This window comes from Hippopotamus amphibius, chromosome 3 (assembly GCF_030028045.1).
Source record: "Hippopotamus amphibius kiboko isolate mHipAmp2 chromosome 3, mHipAmp2.hap2, whole genome shotgun sequence".
NCBI lineage: Eukaryota > Metazoa > Chordata > Mammalia > Artiodactyla > Hippopotamidae > Hippopotamus > Hippopotamus amphibius.
In genome coordinates this window covers 43,962,929-43,990,124 of record NC_080188.1, presented here as the reverse complement: position 1 = coordinate 43,990,124, position 27,196 = coordinate 43,962,929, and the positions used below count along the sequence as shown (strand labels likewise).

At 36.6% G+C, this 27,196-nt stretch overlaps 1 protein-coding gene across 1 annotated transcript in view; it reads left to right on the top strand.

The window, feature by feature from the left end:
• GC (GC vitamin D binding protein) overlaps nucleotides 1–26,855 on the top strand; it is a 39,701-nt gene extending 12,846 nt beyond the window's left edge. The window contains exons 3-13 of the mRNA XM_057729010.1: nucleotides 5,236–5,368; nucleotides 7,375–7,586; nucleotides 8,803–8,935; nucleotides 9,227–9,321; nucleotides 12,603–12,732; nucleotides 13,796–13,998; nucleotides 14,737–14,866; nucleotides 15,298–15,395; nucleotides 17,322–17,454; nucleotides 22,470–22,521; nucleotides 26,683–26,855. Of these exons, the coding sequence (XP_057584993.1) occupies nucleotides 5,236–5,368; nucleotides 7,375–7,586; nucleotides 8,803–8,935; nucleotides 9,227–9,321; nucleotides 12,603–12,732; nucleotides 13,796–13,998; nucleotides 14,737–14,866; nucleotides 15,298–15,395; nucleotides 17,322–17,454; nucleotides 22,470–22,502 (1,300 nt within the window). The 3' untranslated portion in view covers nucleotides 22,503–22,521; nucleotides 26,683–26,855. The remainder of the gene's footprint in view (nucleotides 1–5,235; nucleotides 5,369–7,374; nucleotides 7,587–8,802; nucleotides 8,936–9,226; nucleotides 9,322–12,602; nucleotides 12,733–13,795; nucleotides 13,999–14,736; nucleotides 14,867–15,297; nucleotides 15,396–17,321; nucleotides 17,455–22,469; nucleotides 22,522–26,682) is intronic.
• Nucleotides 26,856–27,196: the final 341 nt, after the last annotated feature.

Below are 27,196 nucleotides of genomic sequence, written 5' to 3'. Positions count from 1 at the left end.
TTCTCTTTCTGCTCTTCCGTTTTCAGTGTATAGGAATGCAAGAGATTTCTGTGCATTAATTTTGTATCCTGCTACTTTACTAAACTCTTCAATTAGTGCTAGCAGTTTTCTGGTAGCCTTTAGGGTTTTCTATATATAATATGATGTCATCTGCAAAGAGTGACAATTTTACTTCTTTTCCAATTTGGATTCCTTTGATTTCTTTTTCTTCTCTGATTGCTGTGGCTAAAACTTCCAAAACTATGTTGAATAATAATGGTGAGAGTGGACACCCTTGTCTTGTTCCTGTTCTTAGAGGGAATTCTTCCAGTTTTTCCCCATTGAGAATGATGTTGGCTTTTGGTTTTTCATATATGGCTTTTATTATGTTGAGGTAATTTCCTTCTATGCCCATTTTCTGGAGAGCTTTTATCATAAATGCATGTTGAACTTTGTCAAAAGTTTTTTCTGCACCTATTGAAATGATCATATGGTTTTTATCCTTCAAGTTGTTGATATGATGCATCACGTTGATTGACTTGCGTATATTGAAGAATCCTTGCATCCCAGGGATAAACCCCACTTGATCATGGTGTATGATTTTTTTAATGCGCTGTTGCAGTCTGTTAGCTAGTATTTTGTTGAGGATTTTTGCATCTCTATTCATCAGTGATATTGGTCTGTAGTTTTCTTTTTTTGTGACATCTTTGCCTGGTTTTGGTATCAGGGTGATGGTAGCCTCGTAGAATGAGTTTGCGAGTGTTCCACCTTCTGCACTACTTTGGAAGAGTTTGAGAAGGATAGGTGTTAACTCTTCTCGAAATGTTTGATAGAATTTGCCCGTGAACCCATCTGGTCCTGGGCTTTTGTGTGTTGGGAGATTTTTAATCACTGCCTCAATTTCTGTACTTGTGATTGGTCTGTTCATGGTTTCTATTTCTTCCTGGTTCAGGCTTGGAAGATTGTATTTTTCTAAGAATGTATGCATTTCTTCCAGGTTATCCAATTGATTGGCATATAGTTGCTTGTAGTAGTCTCTCATGATCTTTTGTATTTCTGAGGTGTCCGTTGTTACTTCTCCTTTTTCATTTCTAATTCTGTTGATTTGCATCTTCTCCCTTTTTTTCTTGATGAGTCTGGCTAATGGTTTATCAATTTTGTTAATCTTCTCAAAGAACCAGCTTTTCGTTTTATTTATTTTTCTTATGGTTTCTTTCCTTTCTTTTTCATTTATTTCTGCTCTGATCTTTATGATTTCTTTCCTTCTGCTCACTTTGGGGTTTCTTTGCTCTTCTTTCTCTAGTTGTTTTAGGTGTAAGGTTAGGTTGTTTATTCGATCATTTTCTTGTTTCTTAAGGTAGGACTGTATTGCTATAAACTTCCCTCTTAGAACTGCTTTTGCTGCGTCCCATAGGTTTTGGGTTGTTGTGTTTTCATTGTCATTTGTTTCTAGATATTTTTTGATTTCCTCTTTGATTTCCTTAGTGATTTCTTGGTTGTTTAATAGCGTATTGTTTAGCCTCCACGTGTTTGTATTTTTTGCAGTTTTTTTCCTGTAATTGATATCTAGTCTCATGGCATTGTGGTCTGAGAAGATGCTTGATATGATTTCAATTTTCTTGAATTTGCTGAGGTTTGATTTGTGACCCAAGATGTGATCTATCCTGGAAAATGTTCCGTGTGCACTGGAGAAGAAAGTGTAGTCTGTCGTTTTTGGATGGAATGTCCTATAAATATCAATTAAGTCGAGATGGTCTAATGTGTCATTTAAAGCTTGTGTGTCTTTATTTTCTGTTTGGATGATCTGCCCATTGATGTAAGTGGGGTGTTCAAGTCTCCTACTATTATTGTCTTCCTGTCGAAGTCCCCTTTTATGGCTGTTAGCATTTGCCTTATGTATTGAGGTGCTCCTATGTTGGGGGCATAGATATTTACCATTGTGATATGTTCTTCTTGAATGGATCCCTTGATCATTATGTAGTGTCCTTCCTTGTCTCTTTTAATAGTCTTTACTTTCAAGTCTAATTTGTCTGATATGAGTATTGCTACTCCAGCTTTCTTTTGACTTCCATTTGCATGGAATATCTTTTTCCATCCCTTTACTTTCAGTCTATATGTATCCCTTGGTCTGAAGTGGGTTTCTTGTAGGCAGCATATAGAAGGGTCTTGTTTTTGTATCCATTCAGCCAGTCTGTGTCTTTTGGTTGGAGCATTTAATCCATTTACATTTAAAGTGAGTATTGACATGTGTGTTCCAATTACCATTTTCTTCATTGTTTTGGGTTTGTATTTGTAGGTGTTTTCCTTTTCTTGTGTTTCCTACTTAGAGAAGTTCCTTTAGCACTTGTTGTGAGGCTGGTTTGGTGGTGCTGAATTCTCTGAACTTTTGTTTGTCTGGAAAGCTTTTGATTTCTCCCTCAAATTGGAATGAGATTCTTGCTGGGTAGAGTATTCTTGGCTGTAGGTTTCTCTCTTTCAGGACTTTCAGTATATCCTGCCATTCCCTTCTGGCCTGCAGAGTTTCTGTAGAAAGGTCAGCTGTTATCCTGATGGGTTTTCCCTTATATGTTGTTTGTTGCTTTTCTCTTGCTGCTTTTAATATTTTTTCTTTGTGTTTAATTGTCATTAGTTTGATTAATATGTGTCTTGGTGTATTTCTCCTTGGGTTTATTCTGTATGGGACTCTCTGTGCTTCTTGGACTTGGTGAATTATTTCCTTTCCCATGTTGGGGAAGTTTTCCACTAGAACCTCTTCAAAGATTTTCTCAGACCCTTTCTTGTTTTCTTCTTCTTCTGGGATGCCTATAATTCGAATGTTGGTATATTTAATGTTATCACTGAGGTCTCTGAGACTGTCTTCTAATCTTTTCATTCTTTTTTCTTTTTCCTGCTCTGTGGCATTTATTTCCCCCATTCTATCTTCCAACTCACTTATTTGTTCTTCTGCCTCAGTCATTCTGCTGGTTAGAGCATCTAGAGTATTTTTAATTTCAGTTATTTTGTTATCCATTGCTGTTTGTTTTTCTGAGTTCTTATGAACTGTTTCTTGTACTTTCTCTATTTTGGTATCGAGATTTTGTATCATTTTTACTATCATTACTCTAAATTCTTTTTCAGGCATTTTTCCTATTTCCTCCTCATTTATTTGGTCTTGTGGGGTTTTTTCCTGCTCCTTTGCCTGCATGGTGTTACTTTGTTTCCTCATGGTTGTCCAAACTTTTGGGGTTGCTTGTCCTGGTGATAGAGGTGTTTATAGAAGACTGTCCAAGCCTCAGACTAATGTCCAAGTATTGGATTAAACGAATATTAAGTCTAGGAAACACATACATGTATAAGACACACAATTACTGAATCCATTAGGACATAAGGCTCTAGAAAGACCTGACAGAACCCCAGTGTGCTATCAGATATTCAAAGAGAAACCCAGCAGAAATTGACAACTGAAACAGAACAGAGACAAAAGCAAACAAACAAACAAATAACACCTTACACATACAAACATTAGTCCAGGGAGATTTTGTAAGCTAGGATCAAATATAGAAAAGAGCCAGAGTACCACCAGAGAGAATGGAGATTCTCAGAGTGTAATTAGACAACTGTACTAAGAACTAAGATCAAGACAAAAGCCTAATATTAAATACCAAGGCAGTGCGTCATCTGGAGAATAGAGCAAGGAGTCTGAGCAGACTGATAGTGTTGCTTATAAGTATGTTAAGATAAAATAAACTTAAAATGGCTGGAAGAAAGGGGAACAGAAGAGCGTACTGTGGTTGGAAATATGCAAATAAAAAGAAAGGAATAGAAATGTATAAAAGATAGGGATGAAAGGAAAGTATGAGAGATATATTGTCCGTACTACCAAAACCTTAGCTAGATATAGAAGTATGTAAAAAGGCACAAAAAAAAAAAAAAGAATTAAAAAATTATGTTATAAAACTTGTAGATCCCTTAGGGCTAAGATTGTATTTAATAAAGGAAAAAAAAAGAAAGAAAAAGAGAGAAAAAGAAAAAAATAAAATAAAATCCAGAACTGTTCCCAGAATGGACCAGTTCAATAGGTATTCATACTACTATTTCTGTTTCCTTAGCGTCTCAGCTGTTAGTGTCCTTCTCCTTGCCTTGGGTTTTTTTGCATTATTCTGTGACCAGCAGAGGTTCCTTTATTGTTCGTCTGTAAGCCTCGGTGTGTGGGGAGGGAGAGGGTACAATAGTGGCTCCTTCTCCTGGGAGTGAGTGAGCAGTGGCGCACTGTTGTTTCAGTTGGGCTTGGAGGTGCCTGTTGCAGAGGGACGCTGGTGGCTCAGGCGTAAACAGAAAGTCTTAGAGTTGGGCCTCTCTCTGTTTTTTTTGTTGTTGTTGCTGTTGTTTTTTTTTTTTTTTTTTTTCCCTCTCAGCAGCCTCCCTGCTGCTGGTGTTGCAAGGGGTTTTAATCTAGCCCCGCCCGAGCACCTGAGGGTGCTTGTTATCCCTGAGCACCTTAGGTGGCCCACAGGGCCTCTCTCCACTGCCTGTTGCAGAGGCACTGAAAGAGAGGGAGAGGCTACGCGCGCGGCTCCTCCTCCCCGCCCGTGAGCCTGCAGCCTCCAGCCACCACCATGGCCGGGCAGCTCTCAGGGACCGGGACTCCTCTCCGCGGACCTCCTCCCTCCTGTCCTCTCGGTCCGTTACCCTACCGGCAACAATGTTTCTCACCCTGAACCAGCTCTCCGGTTCCCACGCTCCCGCTCCTGGACCCTCCGTTCAGCCGCGGATCGATGTCTCGGTCCGGGAACGCTGAGCTGCGCTGCGGACCCTCCGTATGTTTCTCACTCCCTCCCGTCTGCCACAGCTCCGCCGCTTCACCCTCTTTGAGCCCTCGTAGATGCCTCCCTACCGGCTATGTCGGGCTCCCCGCAGCCCTTTCTGGTGTCTGAGGCCGTCTGCTGGTGTTCAGCTGGTTTTCTGTGGGAATTACTGCATCCTTCCGTGCATTCCCAATGCATCTGTGGAGAGGGATGCACTCCACGTCTCTCTACTTCGCCGCCATCTTTTCTCTCCTCGAGGCTGGTTTGAAGGAACTCCCAAATCCAAGTTCTACTGCTTTACAAAACGTGTTTTTGTTCTAGGTAAACTTATTTTCAAAGTCAACGTCATATTTTCATTAGTCAAGAACGTGTGCAACATTCCACTAAAAAAACTGAAGTTTTCATATTAAAATATGTGCAAATGTGAAAACTTTTAAAAATTCTGAATATGTTGACTTATTTTTCCCCTCAGGTCAATGGTCCTATATAGCAGAAAATTTCCCAGTGGCACCTTTGAACAGATCAGTCATCTTGTGGATGAAGTTGTCTCCTTGACAGCAGCCTGCTGTGCTGAGGGGGCCGACCCTGACTGCTATGACAACAGGGTAGGGTCATGTGGTTGGCCATGTCTATGGTGGCTCATAAAAGGGAGTCAAGATAGGCCTTTATGTCATATCTTGGGGAAATTTTAGACTCACCTACTCCGAGTGGGAAGGAGATAAAAACTCTATTATCCTAGAGCCCAAATTTATTCTAGTATAGTGAACCAACTTTACCCATTAGTCCTACAAGTTTCAAATGAGAGAACTGGGGTGTATATTATTGATTCACAGACCTCCTGAAATAATTTTAATATATTCTATGTATCCTAGAAGCCTACCAATACCCATACCTGTATCATGCCAAGGCTGATACCAACTGCCCGGGAAAAACCAACTTAGTGTCGGTTTCAAATTATTTTTGGGTTCAAAAATTGCCCTATGGACATACACACAAAGTTCTCCGTTTTCTCCTTTAGAGCATATATGCAGGAATTAAAAATGCTGAAATAAAGTTTTCAAAATATAGACAACTAAAAAGGTGAAATTACAGGTGTTTCTAACAATTCGCTAATACTGTCATCAGGCTGAATAAAAATGACATTTAGCTGCATCTTGATAAAGACCTCTACAGACAAATGTCTCCCTGCTCAAGACTGCAGCACTTAGCCAACACACACAATGTTCCAAAGATCTGATTAGAATATATTCTATGACTCTTATTAATTACTTTATCTGGCCCTTATCTACTTTCCAAGAACTTTACTTTCTCCCACCAACAACTCCACAAGTACATGTCATTTCAATCCGACCTTCTGCACTTTCTTAATCAACTGTAGTCAAAACAACAGAACATATATTTTTATTTCCATTTTATTTTATGTATTTGCTAACGTATCCCTTGACCAGAAATGGGTTCCAAGATTGTTAGAGACAGATCACAGGAACAGAGATAGCATTGACATATTTTGGATCACACCTTCTTTCTCCTGCTTTTCAAAGCAATTTTTTTTCTACAAATATGTTACTTCCTTTGTAAACTTTTTTTTTTTTTTATTTGAAAGGAGGTAATGAAAAAGGAAAAATAAGAAAGTTGCCAGGGAAAGAAATGGGGAAAGATTCACTGTTTACTTTTGCTTTACATAAATAATTCATCATATGTTGCTTTCCTCCATCAGTAGGAAAGATCTTTAGAAGTTTTGTCTTCAAAAGATATCTTATAAAATAAGTGTAAAGATGTCAAAGTATTTTTCTCATGTAAATCTCCAACCGATTTTTTCGTTAACGACTTTCTATTCCACATTTTTATTCCAGGTAACAAATTCTTTCCAACAAGAACATTTTGTTGCTACAATTGCTTTGGTTGCACTCTTACCATGGGCTTAGTCTGCCACATGTATCTATCTACCACCTTTGAGGCAGTAAATTAAGTTGCACCAGTGCTTCAACCCACGATGCACAGAAGAATAAACTTTGGGGCTTTGGGGAAAAAACAGATCCTCAGGCCTCACCTTTGACCTACTGAATCAGAATTTCTGCGTTATGCAGCCAGGCATTTCTTATTTTTATACACTGATGCAAAAGCAGGCGCAAGAACCACTGGGTAGGAGAATGCAAATCAATGTTGAAGACAAAGTAGTCAAGGAATAAGAGCCTGTTCATTCAACAAAGGGAGGGGAGGAGGGCAGAGGGAGGCCCCCATTCTCAGCGGTATTTAGAACAGAATGCAGATGGGAGATCATATCAGAATCAATGGAGCGTTTTCAAATGACCTCCCTCATCCTCAGAGATGTTAATATTCCTGTGTAGAAACACTGACCTAGAGGATCAGACCTCTAATAGCTACAATCACATACAGTTAACTTGTTAATGAAGGTTTTCTTTTGGTTCTACTCTGAGTCTTAACATAAGACTCTCTACTTGCTTCTAACTAGAATAATGCAGCTTGTCATGGACAGTTTGTTACTAATGAGAATTTTAAAATTTAAGACTAAGATGTTATGCTAAATGGAACACTATATAAGCCTAGTAACTTGCATGCATGTGAGTTTACTTGCTTTTCCTCATTCTAGACTTCAGCATTGTCTGCTAAGTCCTGTGAAAGTGACTCTCCATTCCCAGTGCACCCAGGAACTCCCGAGTGCTGCACCAAAGAGGGCCTTGAAAAAAAACTCTGTATGGCTGCCCTGAAGCACCAGCCCCAAGAATTTCCTACCTATGTAGAGCCAACAAACGATGAGATCTGTGAGGCATTCCGGAAAGATCCCAAGGGGTTTGCTAATCAGTAAGCTGCTCTCATCATACGTAAAACTTCAGGGCATAAAATAACAAACATGTCTCATCTAACCTCGTATTCTATATAAACAGCTCTTACACTGCAACCTGGACAATTTCCAGTAACAAAAACTTGACTGTCATCCTAAACAGCCAGTATCTGTCCGTGCCTATTAAAAATGGCTTTCTCGGGTGGAGAGGAAGTCAACTTTCCCAAACGCCTACCCTCTCTCATCCTAGTTCCAGTATCTGAAGCAGACTCACTTGGATGCACTGTCCACGTAACATGTTCACATATTTGGCACCAGCTACTATGATTCCTCTTATATTAGGGATCCTTGCATACTCCATCTGAAAGAATTTTATCGCTGTGCACAAGTATTTAATTTCCAGTAGAGGGGAAAAAAACAGTTTTTCATTCCTACAGTACATTCCCAGAAACAGTTGTAAATACGACACATTGTACAACACTAGTGAACGTATGAACATATTACTTTTAGCTTCTTATTAACATTCATGAAGAGATTATACATTGATCCTTTAGTCTTGGAAGATCAAAGATGGAAAAAAGTTACTTATGGTAACAGAAAATAATTATATATAGAAATTATATATAGAATATATATTTCTGTATTTCTATAATTTCTATATATCTATATTATATATATATGTACACACACACAACGAAGTCAAAAGTAACATCATTCAAGCTGGCTTTAGAAGTATGAGATCAAGGTCATGATTTCATAACAGTTGGTTGGCTTGCACATCCCTGTAAATTTGGGGAGGATTTTGCCTAAGATCTCAGTCTCTTTAGACACTTAGTGGCTTATGCTCATAAAAATTAAAACAATTTCAAAAAATAAACAAGCCTATACATACCAATTATCTAGAATAAACAGATAAAGATAATTCCATCACATTCATTTCAATTTGTTCGACCAACATTAATAAGCAGCTACCATAGGCCAGGCATACAGTAGACACTAAATGAATAAAGGGATAAATGACCCCTCTCAAGTAATCTACATGGAAATTTAGAAGGTTTTTTTTAAAACGAAAATATTGATTAAAAGTGACTAGTATTATAATCCTTTCTCTAAATCCCTAGTGCTTTTTAGATATTAAAACTATAAACACGCACTCTTTTTCCATCAAAATACTGCTGAAAAAGTAGGTTGTTTCCCACAAGCGTTTTGACCAATCCTGCTATTTTTCCCTCACAGATTTATGTATGAATATTCCATTAATTATGGACAAGCTCCTTTGACCCTTTTGGTCAGTTACACCAAGAGTTATCTCTCTATGGTAGGGTCCTGCTGTACCTCGCCAAGCCCAACAGTATGCTTTTTGAAAGAGGTAAGTGTCATTTTATTACACAGTTATCTTTTTTTCTTCTTCTATTAATACTGTTCCTTTTAAATAATGTTAGAAAGATTCAGATTCTTGAGAGGGTAAATGTTTTAAAAATGTCTCTATTTTGTCAACTGGAAAAACACACATGACCACCTCTGGGGAAAAAGTTCTTTTGGTTAGAATTTAGTTTTCTAGTCATCAAAAGGCATCTGAATGGTCTCTTTTTGGCCATTCCTGCACACTGCTTTCAGTGGGTCCTGACCATCTAATGAGATTCTCTCATTTATTTTCTAGAGGCTTCAGCTTAAACTTTTATCACTTCTCACCATAATGTCAAATAGAATCTGTTCACAGTACTCTGCTTACGGGAAGGAGAAGTCAAGGCTCAGGTAAAAATTTAGCACCATCAGCATGTATAGCTATTTGTTTCTATACTATTGATTCATAATATTAGGATTCTTTAAGAAAATATTTGTAATAGAGGATACAAACCATAGTGTTATGCTCCAATAATCCTCAAATAGGGCCCAGTTATTTTTTCTTTTCTCTACACAAAATATGAACAAGGAACAAAACTGATGTAAATTATAATTTGATTTTAATCAACCTTTTCCATATACTCATATGGGAAGACTGGTAGACCACTAGAAATGATCTCCTCAGTATTCATATTAGCATGCATTACAAACACACAAGCAAAAGCAACCATTTTTATTCATCACCTGTTACTTGTTTTACCCTTTTTCTTGGGAAAAAAACTTCCTGAATTCTTGTTATATGAAGCTTTGTGCTCTATAGTATACATCTCTCAAGCTTTATGAAGTTATTCTAATTACTTAGATACCTTGTAACATTCACTTCCATTTTTGTATGGCTATTGTTAATTTCTCAATTTAATTTTGACAGTTTCTATGTTTATACTTCTCTCAACTCCTCAGACATCTAGATTTGCCAGCTTTATATCTTCAGTATTTATAGTCTCTTTAATTCCTTTTACTCTGACCCACAGTTTTTTTTCTCTAACGATAAAAGAATTCATGCTGGCACCAAATCTTATAGTTCCTCCAAAGGGCATAGAAACTACTTTCATGTGTCCTTTAAAAATAATCTTCTATTAGAACTACTGAAAAACTAAATGGCATTTTCTCTAAAACTTCCCTTTAGTTTTCCTTTTGCATTGAGAGTCTTTGGCATGCAGAGCATAGGAATTCATAGTATAAAACCCCCTGTGAAGATATATATATGTATGCACACACACACACACATAGATATATATAGATATATACATATATATGTCTTAATCATAAATTTATACTTGCATTAGTGTCTAGGAATTTGCTCCAAGGAACTATCACTGAGAGTGAACAAAGATTTAGATAAAAAACATTGCTGCCACATTTTTTAAAAATATGAACTTAGATATTTCCTAATATCCCTAGAATAGAGCGTATTTAAATCAGTTATGATATCCATGGGAGAATGCCATACAGTTTGTTATATTTTAAAAGAATATTTAATGAAAACAAAATATTGCTAAAAGAAATCAAAACTACAAATAGAAAGACATTCCATGCTTATGGATTGGAAAAGTTAATGCTATAAAAATATTCATACTATCCAAAGGAATCTATAGATTCAAAGTAATCTCTATCAATATCCCAATGGCATTTTTTTTTGCTGCAATAGAAAAAAAGCACCTTAAAATTCATATGGAATATCAAGAAACTCCTTAAAGCCAAAACACTTGAAAAAGAACAATGAATTTGGAGGTCTCACACTTTGATTTCAAAACATATTACAAAGCAACAGTAATAAAGACACTCTGGTACTGGTAGAAGAGGATATAGAGAGACCAGTGGAAAAGAATAGAGAGCTCATAAAGAAATTCTTATGTATTTGGCCAAATGATTTTCCACAAGGGTGCCAAAACTATACAATTGAGAAAAAAAGTCTCTTCAACAAATGGCAATGGAAAAATTGGATTTGCACTTGCAAAAGAATGCAGTTGAACTCTTACCTTACACCATATATTAAAATTAATTCAAAATGGATTAAAGACTTAAACTTCTTAAACTCCAAGAAGAAAACATAGGGAAAAAAACTTGAAGACATTGGATTTGGCAATTTCTTGGAAATGACACCAAAGCATAGACAACAGCAAAAATAGATACATAGGACTACATCAAGCTTAAACTTCTCCATGTTAAAGGAAATAACCAAGTGAAAGGGCAATCTATGGAATGGGAGAAAATATTTGCAAGTCATCTATCTAATAAGGGTTTAATATCTAGCATGCATAAGGAACTTCTACAACTCAAAAAATAACTTGATTAAAAATAATTAGACAATTTAACAAGAGATGTAAATAGAAAGATGTTCAACTTCACGAATTGTAAGAGAAATACAAATCAAAACAAAATATCATCAAAACAAATACAAATCAAAATATCATCTCACACCTATTAGGATGGCCACTGCCAAAAGAACAGAAATTGAGTGTTGGCAAGCATATGGAGAAATTGGAATCCTTGTCTACTGTTGATGGGAATGCAAAATTGTGCAGCCATTATGAATGAGTATGAAGGTCTCTCAGAAATTTAAAAATAGAGTCACCGTATGATTCAGCAATCTCACTTCTGCATATATATCCAGAGAAATTCAAAGCAGAACCTCAAGGAGATATTTACACACCCATGTTAATTGCAGCATTATTCACAATAGCCAAGAGGTAGAAGCAACCCAAATGCCCACCATCAGATGAATGGATAAAATGTGGTATGGTATATTCATACAATATATACATATGTTATATATTATGCAGTCTTAAAAAAAAATTCCTGTCACATGCTACAACATGTATAAACATGGAGGACATTAGGCTGAGCAAAACAAGCAGTCACAAAAGGACAAATACTGTATGGAATACCTGAAGTGAGAAAAGTCATAGAGACAGAAAGCAAAAAGGTAGTTGCTTGCCAAAGGCTGAGCGTGGGTCGGGGGGTGGGGGCAGTATTTATGGGTATAGTTTTAATTTTGCAAGATAAAAATTTCTAGAGGTATGTTATATTAAAGTAAATATACTTAACATTACTGAACTATACACTTAAAAATGGTTAAGATGGCCAATTTATGTTTTTTGCCACAATTTAAGAGGAATGATATAGAACCTATTCCTGGTATAAGTGAAAAAGGCAAACAGGTGACTAGTAAAGCAAAACATAATCACTTAGAAAATACCTTGTAAGCCTTATAAAATTCTTCAGGGTAACACACCGAAACATCAACATTTATTAATTCTGTGGCCTAGGGCTCTAGGTCTTCATTATTTCTTTGATCTGTAGTTTCTAATGAATTTATGAAAAATTTTAAAGACTATGAGGGGCCACAAAAAGAAAAAAAAAAAAACATTGGCCTATGCATAGATGTTAGTGCTTTCGTTATTACCCTCTTATATCTAAGATTTTAAAGGCATGCCTAAATTACGTAGATCTGGCCAGAAGAGAAGCTCTATGTCAGTACTGAACATATGAAAAGATTCGCTGGGGATGACTGAATTTTGAATAACGACTTCTGTACAAAGGATTCATCACATAGCAGACATGCTCTATGCAGCTGTTGAGGACAAAGAAAACTATGCTATTAAACTAATAATTCATTTTTAACTGTTTAGCCATCTCATAAAATTTGCCCAAAAAGTGCCTACTGCGGATCTAGAAGATGTTTTGCCACTAGCTGAAGATGTTTCCACAATCCTCTCCAAGTGCTGTGAGTCTGGTTCTGAGGACTGCATGGCCAAAGAGGTAAGAAAATCACCATCATGGACCACATAGTGAGTGACAGGCACTCTCCTAAGCTGCTTTTTACATGCACCATCCCAATGAATCCTCATATGTATCCTGTGAAATTTAAATATATTGTTAACCCAGTTTTACAGAGGTGAAAACAGAAGATTAGCAAGGATTAATCATTTGAAGTCATACAACTAGTAAGTGGCAGAGTCCACACACAAGGGCAAGATTCTGATTCCCAACACCTTACTCTGCCTGCACAGCCCAGTACAGAGCTACCAGTCACATATGGTTAAGTTTAAATTAATAATGTTATAGTTTAAACTTCAGTTCTTTCGTAACACTAGCCACATTTCAAATGTTCCGTATTGGGCAGTACAGATATAGATTATTTCATCATCACCTGTTATTTCATCATTTGTCATCTGTTCCATTAGACAACACTACAACCGTTATTAAAGGCTTCTAATGTTTTTGTTATATTGTTAAAATTTGATAGCCAACCAAATTTTTCAGTTTTTCATTTATATAATCCTTTCAAGTAGATACAAATTTGAACTGCTACTTTAGATAAAAGTCACTCCATGTCTGTCGACCTCTTTAGAAATAGGTACTTCGTTACCTGGTCTTTTTTCATTAAGGATACGTGTCCGTGTCCATAGGTGTTTTTCTATAACTGGACTTATGATGGCTAAGTGGGACTCTATTGAATATATCTGTTGCATATGCTGCATTTATCTACCTAGATATGCCATATTTTTATTTAACCAGTCCCCGTTTATTGGATTTAGGTTGTTTCAGTTTAGTATGTAAAGCAATGCTGCCCTTAATAGCCTTATAGCTAAATCTTGCCTTCACTCAGAATTATTTTTTTTTTTGAGAGTAAATCCTTGGAAATCAGATTGTATACTTGAAGGCTTTTAGTATATTGACAAACTGCCCTCCATAAATGTTCTACCAGCTTACCTTGTAAGAGCATTCACACTGACTTTTGCAAGCCTGTGTAAGCCTTCCTTATTTTTACTTAGACCAACTAGGAAACTAACAATGCACAAACTCACAATTGCTTTTGTAGCTGCCTGAACACACAGTAAAAATCTGTGACAACTTATCCACGAAGAATTCTAAGTTTAAGGACTGTTGTCAAGAAAAAACACCCATGGGCATTTTTGTGTGCAGTTACTTCATGCCAGCTGCCCCAAATCCTGAGCTGACAGATGTCAAGCTGCCCGCAAACAAAGATGTGTGTGATAAAGGAAACACCAAAGTCCTGGATCAGTAAGTAGAGTTGATCTAATTCGACACTGTTGATACACTAGCATCAAGTGGCACAAAAATTAAAATGGGAAGAAATGGAAAGCCTTTATCTGTTTTCCTCCAACTAAGAACTAAAATACACCATGGGTGGCATACACTGAGTTGCATGCACTATGAGTTTGTACATACTTGAGGTGTAAAAATACTTCTCAATTAACTTAAAAGGTCCTAAAATCAATCACCAGTATTAGAGAGCAGAATTTAGACCCAATTTGGACTGAAACTAATTTACATTTGTCTGAATACTTATTGTTTTTATTAATGCATAAACAATGGGATGAGACAATAGAAGAATTTACACAAACCACTTTCACAGAAATGTTACTTAAGGTACTCACTTGATGCTTTATGTAGGGTTCACTGTATTACAGTTGCATAAAGGACAGTTCCATATGCATTTGAAGTAGATCTGTTTATATATAAATATATAAACAAATTTATATATAGTACATACAGAATTTTACTTCAGTCAAATTAACCAGTCACCATAGCTTCAAAGCAACTATTAATAATTTGCATTCAAGTAATACTGATTTTATCTTAAAACCTGTTGGAGTCAATTTTAATTCAAGCTTATTTTTAATTATTTGACATCTGTTAAGGTATTCTGCCTTAATAGATGTCAAATTTCAAAACATGACATGCATACACAAATCTACCCATGTTAAAGAGTGTTATCTCCTTTCTCGCTCATGCCAGGTATACATTTGAACTAAGCAGGAAGACTCATATACCAGAAGTATTCCTCAGCAAAATACTTGACCCAACCCTGAAAAGCCTTGATGAGTGCTGCCACTCTGGAGACTCTACTGCCTGTTTCAATGCTAAGGTACAATTTGCTACATTTTCTTTATCAACTTTAGTACAGATCGAGGGTTGGCAAACTGCAGCTCATAGGGCAAATCTGGCCTGGTGCCTGTGATCTAAGAACGGTCTTACATTTTTTAATGGTCTAAAAATATTTCATTACACATGAAAACTATATAAGACTCCAACATCAGTATTCATAAAGTTTCATTGGAATATAGCCCTACTTATTGTTTATGGCTGCTTTTGTGCCATGTTGGCAGTGGAATAGTTACAGCAGAGATTGTATAAGACTCACAAAGCTTAAAATATTTACAATCTGGTCTTATGTAGAAAATGTTAGCCAATATCTGATAAAACACTCATATTGATACATTGCGTGGAGTTCTGACTCAACATCTCCCTGAACAGTGTTTCAAGACAAATAATTGTTATGTAATTGTTTTCTTACAGGGCCCTCAATTGACAAAAGAACTGTCTTCCTTCATTGCAAAGGGACAAGAACTGTGTGCTGATTATTCAGAAAACACATTTACTGAGTACAAGAAAAAGTAAGGGGCTTGTTCTGGCTAATTCCTCCAAATTTATTGATAATAGCAGCTCAGTACTGCTATTTGAAGAAGAGCTGAAGACTTAAGATGTGCTAAGTGAGCAATAAAAAGAGGAGGTACAACTAAGAGTTTTAAAGAGTAGTCAATATAATATCTGTATAAGGAAAAAAACGGGTTTTTTTGGGTGGGGGGAAGAATGTCATGTATATCAGGTGAGAGGTCAATTAGAACACAGCCACAAAAATATAAATTTCAAGATCCACAGGGACTTGATTCAGAAAAGATAAAATTAACCCATAGTCTAATCAACGTTCTTGCCATAAAGCTATCTGTAGATGTTGCTATACACAACTGAGAAACTACAAAACTGCTGAAAAATGTTACCTAATTTCATGGCATATTATCTGATAAGACAACCCAAACTTTCAATCAAGTATAGTATCACCCATCACCAGTATGTGTTCTCTATAAATTTGAAATAGAAATGTTTATCAATAATGTTGTACAATAGTCATTTTTCTCAAGTGAAAAAGGAAAGCATTTCTTTATAAACAGGTGTTAACACTAAAATAATAGGCAATGAAAAGTTTTACTGGCTTCCTGGAAAATCTCGCTGAGAAGATCATGTCATTCACAACTTTATTAATTTCTTAGATCCATTTCAAATCATCTGAACAATATCAATCTCAAGTAAGCACTAATACAACCCCATAGAAAGACCTTTATAAAGAATCCCAAAAGGAGGACACCTTCTTCAGGGACCCTCAGGAAGTCTACCTTAACAAAGACCTAAAAGAAAAAAAGCTGTGAAAGCCTTCAGTTCAAAATGGGTATTTCCCAGTTATCAGGAAATTATGTAATTAATAGATTATGGAGGCAGTATAGAATAACATTACAGAAGATGCAAGATTAAATTCTCTGCTACCAGTTTTGAACTCCAGGATTACACGGGGCAGTTGAGTGATAGTTTGTATAATCAATACATTAAAAATGTTAATGTAGTAAAACACATTCTGAGTTTTGTAAAGTAGAGAAGATTGAAGCTATTAAGTCCAGGTATTTAAAATCCCACACACGCCCTTTTTCTCCCTATCCTCCAAGTTCCTTCTGGTCTGACTTGCTTTCCCTTCCAGCTGGGACCAACTCTTTTCAATAATGCTTTTATAAGCAAGCTAGTTCCCTTCACCCTCTTGTCCTTTCCCAGCACCCATTTTACTAATCCCAACTCTAGATAAATTTGGGTCTCTACTACTTCCCAATGCCCACTACTGGGCTGGCAAGTATTTCTTGGAGAAAGTCATAAACCAGGCTGAGTTATCCATTTTGGGGGTAGAGAGTTACCAAGATCATAGATGGACCAAACTGGGAGAGAATCAAGAGAATTCAGATCCTAGCACCATCTTGAAATGGAGATGGAGAGTTAGTTAATAGCAGAGCTCAAAACAAGAGCCAAAGTTTCTGACCTTGTTTGTGCTTTCCAGCATAACTAGTTGAGAAATAGGCAAACTGAAGGGAAAATTACATAAAATGAGAGAAAAATACATTAAGGTGACCAAGTCCTGTAAGGGAATTATTCTTTGAGGAGTTTGAAACCTAGAACTTGAGAGAAGATGAAAGGTCAGAGAGAATAGAGTAGGAAGTCATCCATGTTGATTGATGTAATTGAGTGAATGAAAAGGGAAAGGCTGGAATTCAAATTCAGCACTAGTTTGTGTGTTTACCTTCATGATCTAAAGAGACATAGGTTTCACTTTCTAATCTCAAATTGAGGCACTAAAAATCATTCCACAGACATTGTTTCCTTAAGAAGAGCAACTATTTTTATCTTCATTTTTTGTTGCTAAAGATCTGAAGTGGCTATCATTTTGCACTAAACATGTTTATAAAATACATCTAGTAAAACTTCACATAAAATTGGCCTTTCAGACTGGCAGAGCGACTGAAAGGAAAATTGCCTGATGCCACAGAGACAGAACTCGAAGAGTTGGTGGACAAGCGCTCAGACTTTGCCTCCAAGTGTTGTTCTATAAACTCACCTCCTCTCTACTGCAATTCACAGGTAAGAAAATTTAACCCTCTACTTATCCCACTACTGCATAGTGTTAAGAACTTACATATTTGTTACTCATCTGTTATTGATTGCCTGTCCTATTCACAGGGAAACGTTTTGTTGGCCTTTTCAGATGCAATAATCCATTGGTTCACATCTTCATTGGGCCCATTATTCTCCAGCAGGCATTTCAGAATGCTCTATTAGAATAGTCAAAAAAGATTTCATTTCACTTTACAGCCAGTTTGGAGGTATTAGTGACAAATGCAAGAAAGTTGATGTCTCACCCATTCTATTTCTGAAATAGACTGGCAGGGTTAAGAACAAGTCTATGCCTTACCAAAACAGTTTCTTCCTTTGCTCACCTCTTTGTAAAGTTCATGATACTAAGTTGTATTCCTTTTGATTTTACTATTGTTTATGTTGTGGTCTATTGGGAAGGAAACATTTATGATCCATTTTGGACCCATCATTTTCATCTTTACATAAAAATAATTTGACTATAGTGTTAAAGTTAATACTACTTAGGCCAGTGATTTAATGCCAGTTAGAAGTCCTTTTCTATAAGTTAAAGAATGTTTAAGAATTTACATGGATTTTTGTTCATTTAAACCATGAAAGCAAAAAAGCCTGATTTCATTTTATTATTATATTATTTTTCTATTCTATTTAGTATTGTTCTATATAGTATTATTCCATTAGAGCACATTTGATAATATTTAAGAACTTAATAAAAATCACAAAAGTTTGTGTCGGAAGAAAACCATAAAGCTCATTTAGTGTAATTTTTTACTCAGTTAATTTCTTCCAGAGGTCATTCAGCCTCCATTTAAATACCTAGTTAATTTATTTTCTCCTAGAGGTAGCCTATTTCACTGCCCGGTAGCTACACTTATGAGAACATTTTTCTTTAAATTAAACCATGATATTCCCTTCATAATTTCTACTGAGTCTAGTCTGTCTTTCTCTACCAACTAGAAAATGTCTTTTCTCCGTTCTCAGTAGAGGCTCTTTTCTATTTGAAGTGGTTTTTTGAAAGTTGGACTGTGAAAAGCTTTGCTTTTGTTTTTGTTTTTAACATCTTGGGTTATACATACCAAGTCTCTTAACATTTTAGTGAAGTTTTGTTTTGTTCGTGCCTAACAAAGTCCTAAATTAACAAATTGAGCTATATCATATAGTTCATTTTTCTTTATACCCTTGAAGCTTCTGATTTCTCCTCCAGTTTCCATGTATACACTCCAATCCCAAACCTATTTGCCAACCTTGTTTCTAATAATTTATAAAGTCAGAATTCCAGGTGAAAAGACTACAATAGAATAAATCCCTGTTCTTTAAATTCTGCTGAGAAACAGGTTCATATTCATCTTTCATTAAAATTCAAAGCAAGTAAGATTCTAAACAAGAACTGAAAGACTTTGTTAGGATATTTTGGTCATTATTGGCATTAAAGCATTTAACATAAAGCAACTAAATCGAACAGTTCCTGTCTGTACTACCAACTGGCTTTGGGTAATGCAACAGCTGAACTTAGGTTGCCTCTTTCAGAAAAAGAAAAAAAAAAAAAAAATCACCTTACCCAGAAGGTGTTTTTTTTTTTTTTTTTTTTTTAAACCAGCAGAATATGCTCTGAGGATCTCATTCAGTCATTAAGAAAAAAAGCCTAAATCTGTTTTTTATAGTCTATCAAAAATACCACTTTTGTAACCTGTCCTCAGTCCCTTTATCTGTTCATCCACATACACACTTTGCTTCTTGACCTCGTATGAGACAAACTGAGCTGTATGCACAAGGCAAGCACTTCCTGCAAGCCTCTTGCTTTTCATTTCTTTAATCTGCTTTTTGGTATATTTTTCATTATAACACATTGCCACTTTATTTTCGTCAACCACGAGGAGAAAGCAGTTTTGTAATGTTCTATTTTCTTACTTTATAACCAGTAAACTTATAGCAGTGCTGCTGCTGAGTAGCCAAACTTTTCTTAATTGCTAAAAAACAGTGAGATGAATGGAGCGGAGATACAAACATGTGATTATTTGAAGCCCTCGGAGGTTACACCCTCTGGTGCTTCTGTTAGCATTTTTGATTGTCTTTCTACATTAATCTCATAGCAAGGTAAGTGAGCTCACCTGTTTTCTGACTTCAAGGTAGGGCAAAATCTGTTAGAACAGCATTCACTTTCACTCTCAGGGCTTAGTGTAAATATTTGTCCCATTAACCCTATAATTTGGATTATAATTTATCATTAAATTTATCATTTAATCTCCTTGTCCAAATGTTTGATGGTTTTTTCCTTACAAGTAGTGCACTTTCCTCCACTCAGTCATTTATATCCAAGGATCCATTTCTATCTGCCCTTCTAAATATACTTGGCACAGTTGCTAGAAGAGCGGCAGAAGGAGCCTCTGATCCATACTAAACCAGTGTTTCATTATGTGGTCACCTACCCCTACCTCCCCTCACCCTGATCTTGAAATGATCAGGAAACAGAACCATGAGTGTAATTTTCTTTTGGCTCTACCATGGCACTCAGAACGGGTTCGTTTTTATATTCCATACAGGCCCACTGACTGTAGAAAACCTTACAGCTGCAAAATTAGACTTTTTTTTTCTCTCCATCATTCAAGCAAGGCATCCCCATTCATTCTTCTGAAAACTCATTACTATTCTATCCCTAAGATGTCCCAACAGGTTTCCCAAAGTTTTCAGAAAGCCACTGTTAGATGCTGCAGTTGATCATTAAAATTTCACAGACAGCTTGATGCTTTGTGACGACCTAGAGAGGTGGGATGGGGAGGGTGGGAGGGAGGCTCAAGAGGGAGGGGATATAGGGATATGTGTGTACATATAGCTGATTCACTTTGTTGTACAGCAGAAACAACACTGTAAAGCAATTATACTCCTATAAAGATGTATAAAAAAAATTTCAAAGACTGTCAAATGCAAATAGCCAGGAGAAGCTGGGCAAAGAGGAGACTTGACTCTTAATCTCTCATGCCTTTCCCCTCCCTCTCCCCCTCCTTTTCTTCTCTCTCATACTTCAGGAAAAATTACATATCCCTTAGAAGATTTAATAATCCTCAATGTCATAGCTAGCATTTATTAAACCATTACTATTTGTTAAGGAGAATATTAATAGCTTTACATGTTTTTGTGGAATGATCTAAAAATTCTAAATGTTAGGTACAATTTTAATTCCCCTTTTACAGATGGGTTGGGTGAGATATACAGAGATTATATGATGTTAGGAAAACCATAAGTTTATTTCATATGAGTCTGTTATCACTCTCCATGTCATTCTCAGCATTCAGCCCTAATTTAGCTAATAATGACAAAAGCAAATTACTGACACCAGATGACTATTAATTACTGACTGAAAATCCAAAGTTATTGTTAAAAGAGCAAAAATGATACCAGGTCAGTAGTATCACTGAATTCCATTCATCCCACTTCCTTGGAATCTTCTTTCATTAGTTACACTCTTGTTTCAACAATACCTTTTTAATAGTTCTGCCTAATTTCAAGTTAATTATCTCCTGATCTTAAAGACATAAGATACTTTAGACACTACTCCCTAGCTACTTTTCTTTCTCCTCCCCTATAGCCACGACTCTTGAAAGAATAGTATTTACTCTCATTCCTCACACCTCCTGTTAATTCCTCTACTCTTTGCAGTATAGCTTCTGATACTACCATACTACTAATGACAAAGTCACTCTGAAATCTTGCTAAATCTCAGTCCTTATCTTACCAGCCTTCTCTGCAGAACACTCGATACCCACAAGTATTTTTCTTCTTGAAACAATTGTCATCTGTATTATCACATTCTACCTTTTCTCCTTCTGTGATGATTCTTCCCGTCTTACTCTCTTCAGCATTGTCCTTCTCTTCTACCTATCCCTCAAGTTTCTATGTTTTCCAGAGTTTCTTCCTGGATCTTCTTCACTTTTCATGACATTACATTTTCCCTGAGTGTTCTCCCTATGCGTTCTCATCCATGGACATGACTTCAATCTTCAAATCTTTACCTCCAACCAGAATCTCTCCCCTCAGCACCAAGATTTTTATCCAACTGTCCATGGGGGCTCTCTTGTCCCACAAGAAATTCAAACTCAACATGCCCAAAGTTTTTCCCTTAAAACCTCCTCTTATTTCCTAAATTTATAAATATTATCACCATTCACCCATTGTCTGAAATGGAATCCTTCACTTCTATACACATTCAACTAAATTCCAAATCCTATCAACTCCAACTCTTCAATCTCTCCGTAGATACCATCTTCTATATTATCAGTACTTAATTTAGGCAATCTTTTACCTGGAACAACCTCCCAACTGGTCTCTCATCTCCAGTCTTCCTCCAGTGCCTCACACCCAATTCCATCTCTCTATGGAGGTCAAGTTAATCTTTGTGAAGCACAAAATGGTTCATACATTCTAATTGCTCTCTGTTGCTTCTAAATTGAAGTCCAATTTTTTTTTAAGCAAAGATTTTGGACCCTTGGTTTCCTCTCCAAACTGATCATTACTTCCTGTTCCTCTTGTGTTGGTTCTCCTGAACTACTTGCAGGTTTTCAAGTACGTTAAACTTGCTCTTACCTCAAGGCTTTTGCACCTAATGACTCATCGCAGATTGCGCTATTCACACTCTATAACCTGGCTCAATCTTTCATCAAGCTTCAGGATTCGATTTAGACATCACCTACTCTGGGAATCCTTCCCGGGCACCCAAGCTCTTCTGTTATGCCTTCACATTCTGTGTACACCCAATAATTAGCACCTATTAACTTGTCATTTTTTCCTTGTCTTTTTTCCTGGAATACTGTAAACTCTTCAAGGGCAGGGACACTATAAAACTAAATGAGGATGTAAAGGATGGTCAATTAAGAGTTCAATATAAAACTGCATTTTGACAAGAATCCTTTCCTCTAAACAAGGTTCAAAAAAATTTTTATACCTTCTGAAGTGATCTACTAGTCTATAAACAAAATACTCCATGATTTAAACAATTTTTTTCATTTCAGATTGATGCTGAAATGAATACCCTAGAGTCCTGATGTGTGTGTATTGTCTCAAGTAAGTACAGTTTTTAAAGGCAGCAAAAAACCCAGCTTTATACAATGTATTTTTAAAATCATAATGGGAAGGAGACTATTTATCCAAACTATTTATTCTAACAATTATCTAGTTAAACTCATTTTATAGATGAGACTATTAAGCATATGGAAAAGTCAAGGAGCTTACACAAGAATACACAACCAACTTCTGACATATTTAGGACTAGAATTCAGGTCCCCAGCCTGGTACTCTATCCATCTCACATCTAAGATAATGACAGCATAGAGGTCATTTCAGGGATTTTGATGCAGTCAATAGATAAAAACTGAGTTTGAAGATAAAGTTCATCAAGTGTTAAAACACAGCAGTTAATTGGGAGATTGGGATTGCCATATTTACATTACTAATAGGAAAAAAATACCAAGTTGTACACTCTAAATATATGCAGTTTATTGTATGTCAACTGTATCTCAATAAAAGTTCTTTAAAAGAAAAAAAAAAACACACAGCAGGGTTCTCAGAAGTGGCATTCCTCAAATTAAAGCAACACTGTTGAAATATTACCACTTGCTTCTCTCAGATATTGCATTTTCACCCATTAAAAAATGCCTGATGAAGATATTAAGGGCATAAAATAACGTAGATAGAACTCCATACCTTAAACTGAAAGTGACCTCAACTGTGCACATTTCTACAAAAATATTCTCTCCAGATTACTTGTATTCATTTTAAAGACATTGCTGCTGACATTTAAAAAATGATTTAAAAATGGTTTTGGTTTATCTCAGATCTTAAACTGAGGCTTTTCAATGAGGTAAAATTTTACTTTTGCTGATTAACTGACCACTTTTCCTAAAATGATATGGAAGCAAAAGCCATTCACTAATGAAATTCAAGCTTCCAACTATCAACAATTTGAATCACTAGAAGCAGCAAAAAAGAAAATTAACATTCTGAGAGGCAGTACAATGGAAGTGATCAAGGAAATTCTTTCGGAATCACCGAATCTGGATAAGAATCCCTCTCCGTCTTGGTAAACTTGAGTAAGTTATACTCCTTAAAGCTCAGTTCCCTTTTCTGTAAGAAGAAAATTATAATATCTACCTCTCAGCATTGTAGTAATGACTCAGTGAAATGATGATATATGTAAAATTCCTAGTAAATAGTAGCAGTAATACTAGCAAAGCTGTTACTGCTGCTGCTTCTACTGCTGATAAAACTGTCGACTAAAGAAAAACATACAACCTGAAAGTTGCAAGTTATGTTTTATTTGGGAAATTTACTGAGGACTACAGCCCAGGAGACAGCCTCTCAGATAGCTTTGAGGAATTGCTCTGAAGAGGTAAAGGTGGAGCCAGGATATATAGGAGGTTTTTTTGCTGAAAAAACAAACATGAAGTTGAACAGAGATGACTGCTAATTACAAAGAACAGACATCTCAAGTTAACGACTTTAGCTCTTTTCTGTTATATGGGAAGATGCAAGAATCTGGGGTCATTGAAATTATTCCTGTAGATATACATCTTAAACTATCTGGAGCCAAAGGCCAGCATCCAGAGCACTGAAAGTTTTCTGGTTTTCTCCATCCTGAATTCCCCTCGGGACACACTGTCAGGACAGCTGCAGTATCTGATGGCAGGCAACATTTATTGTTTACTAAAATGGCAGGCAACATTCTTCGTCCACAATATGAATCTAAACTAAAACAAATTTTCCTGCCTGTATATTCTTGTGCTTTTGCATGTGAATGTTGTGTCCTAAAGGGAAAGTAAGTTCACGGAATAATTTCTGGAGAAAAAGGCTAAAGGCCACACTTGAAACTAATGTTATGTCACTTAGACCTCAATTAAAAAATTAAAAGCCAAATTACTTGAGTGTAAATATTCTAGAGTTAAAAATAGTATCTGGTCTCTGTTGCTGCTAAACTAATCATTTTCCCTTATTTAAATTAATACAGTCTCCCTTTATCTCAATCCACATGCAATCTCTATAAAGTTAAAATCCCAATACACAACAGTCACCTCCCCTCCCACCCTTCAAGGTATCTGCAGCTTTAATAGAATTAGGGTTGTTTGCAAAGCTATAGGATAACTTTGTCTTTGAGTTTGTTTTGACCGAAGTATGTTATTCTCTAAGAACTGAGTGAAGTTTCTTGCTGTCTCACGTATATTCGTATTCTTTCAGTTTCTGAGAGCACAAATTGAAAAGGAGGGTATTCTAAGAAAAGGAGAGGTAACACTAATTTGACAGATTAAGATTTTTTTTTTTTTTTGGACCTAACAACTTTCCGAAATATCAATACTCTTAATGCTAGCTAAGTCAACAGGTAAACAGGTTTTTCAGTGACAGATTAATGAAGATTCTAATATACTGATTCTTCTGGTTCTAGTCATTAACTTCATCTTCTATAAAAAAATTATCATTTCTCTCATATTAGTCAATATTTTCCTACGGCCTTTAATTAGTCCTCCAATTTCTGCATTACCCAGTTGTTTGGCCACCCAAACACATTTTGATGAGCTAGAAGGAAGCCCTAAAAATCATTCACATATTCCTTCCATAGGTTTCAACAATGGGTATTGACTCTGTTGAGCTCTATTTTACCCACTGCCTGTTTATTCTAATCTCAATATGCAGTTATAAAGGGTTGTTATATTCAGAACAGTTCTGTGGCTTTGAAAGAGCAAATTATACCTTGTTCACAAGGTTGTGGGACTGCGGCCCTCGATGTCTAGAATTAATAATGCCACAACCTAAAATTTCTACTAGGTTTCCAGAACACAGCCAGCAGACTGTGATGCGTCGGTTCCAGGGAGAATTCTGTAGCTCTGCAGGACAATCCTGGATTCATTCAATTACCGGCAGCATTGCGCCCCAAACAACAGTCCCAGTTGTGAGCTGCTCTGAATCCAGCACTTGACTTTGATTCCAACCTAAGTAGTGAGCACTTGTCTCCCCTCTTCCCCCACAGACCAGCCTTTTCTTCATATTTTAAATTGCTCTGGAATATATCCATTTTCTTCTGTGGTTTTTCTTACTATAACATGTACGCTCTTGATGACAGAAGTGGCACATTATTTAGTGTGAAGCAGTTCCTAAACTATTAAACTAACTTTGGCTGGCTATGTATTTTTCAGTGAGAGCCTACCCCACTCTAGAGATTTGAACAGCTAGTAGAAGCTGAAGCCTGTCTCAAGGTGTTCCCATCCTTAGGTACACCTACAATTAGTGTCTTCCACTCAACAGCTTGATGCTATTTCATTCTTAAAGTCTTTTTATAAACCTGACTTGTCATCTTGACAGTTATCGGTCCCCTTGATCAATTACTCCTAACCCCAAAATTGATAGTGGCCACATTTGCATACCCCACTGGAGAGGGAATTACTGTCTTTTAATAAATTTCACAAATCCAGTTACCTTTTTCCTTCAGCTTTGGAAACAATTAGTGTTCCTTGGGTTGCCGACAGATAAAGGAGTTGGCCCACACCCCAGAATCGGGTCAGAGGGAAAAATACTACTAGAATCACACTCAGCACAGCCAGGTACTGACACCACGAGAGAAACACATGAGAGAAGCACAGAGGTGTCTCCCTTCTCATCCTCATTCCAAGGCATAAACTCATTGAGGACAAGGAAAGGTGGAATTTCTTGCACTGTGCTAATAGAATTATGATACAACTCTGCTGTAGGGTCTTGGAAAAGAAAATCAATAAGGGGAGACACATTTGCCTCATTACAAAGTAGAAGGTGATTTGATTAAAAACTCACACCTGGTGAGGTAACTAAAATAACTACTGAACTATTACCTTCATCCCATGACTGAGGGGCCTCATGGGCATCAGGTGCCGCTTTTCTTTTTTTTTTTTTTTTTGACCGACAGTGATTATTCACACTCATACAACAGAAAGTTGCATAAACCATTAGTTCAAAAAAAAAAACAAAAAACAAAAAACTGTGTGATGTACCTTAGCATAACAGTGATGGCTTTATATTCGGGCCTTGGGAATTTCTTACACTAACTCTGGACCCATCAGGTAGGCGGTAGTGGATATACGGGTCACACTAGACATGTTTATCTTTATACATAATAACCTGACCTTCTATGCATCTGTTGAGCTGTAGGATGACTGTCGCCCGTTAGCTCTGTTCTTCTAACAGTTATTTCCATTATTCTCACAGACCTAGCACTGGAACCACTCTGGGAATGACATCAGACGGCCTAACCTGAGCAAAAGCAGAGCTCCTAGGGAGACCACCAGGCTGCTCCCTGCTTGTTGTCAGCTACAGTAGCCTCGTACAATGTTAAGCATCATGATTTGTTAACAAAATAAACTGAAATGTAATGCAAACCATACACGCTACTGAGCATGTTACTGTGTTCATCTCCGGCGCTATTCCTGGGACCTTCGCAAAGACGTTACAGGAGGTGGCTTCAGCCTCACAAGCCCCTGCTTTTTTCTAGATCTGCTGTGTCCTTCTAAAAGATTCACAGTAGAAGCATCCACTTCACAATTCCCAGCACACCGAGCTCCATGACTTGGTTGCTGAAGGCTTAATATGAACTAACAGCATTCTACTATAAATAGCCTGGAAGAGCTCACTTCTTAAAGAAAAAATTTGTTTTTAATTAAAGAAAAAGTAACCGCCTAAGGATACCTTCTTGCTCCCAGCTGCAAGTTGTACAGCACTGATT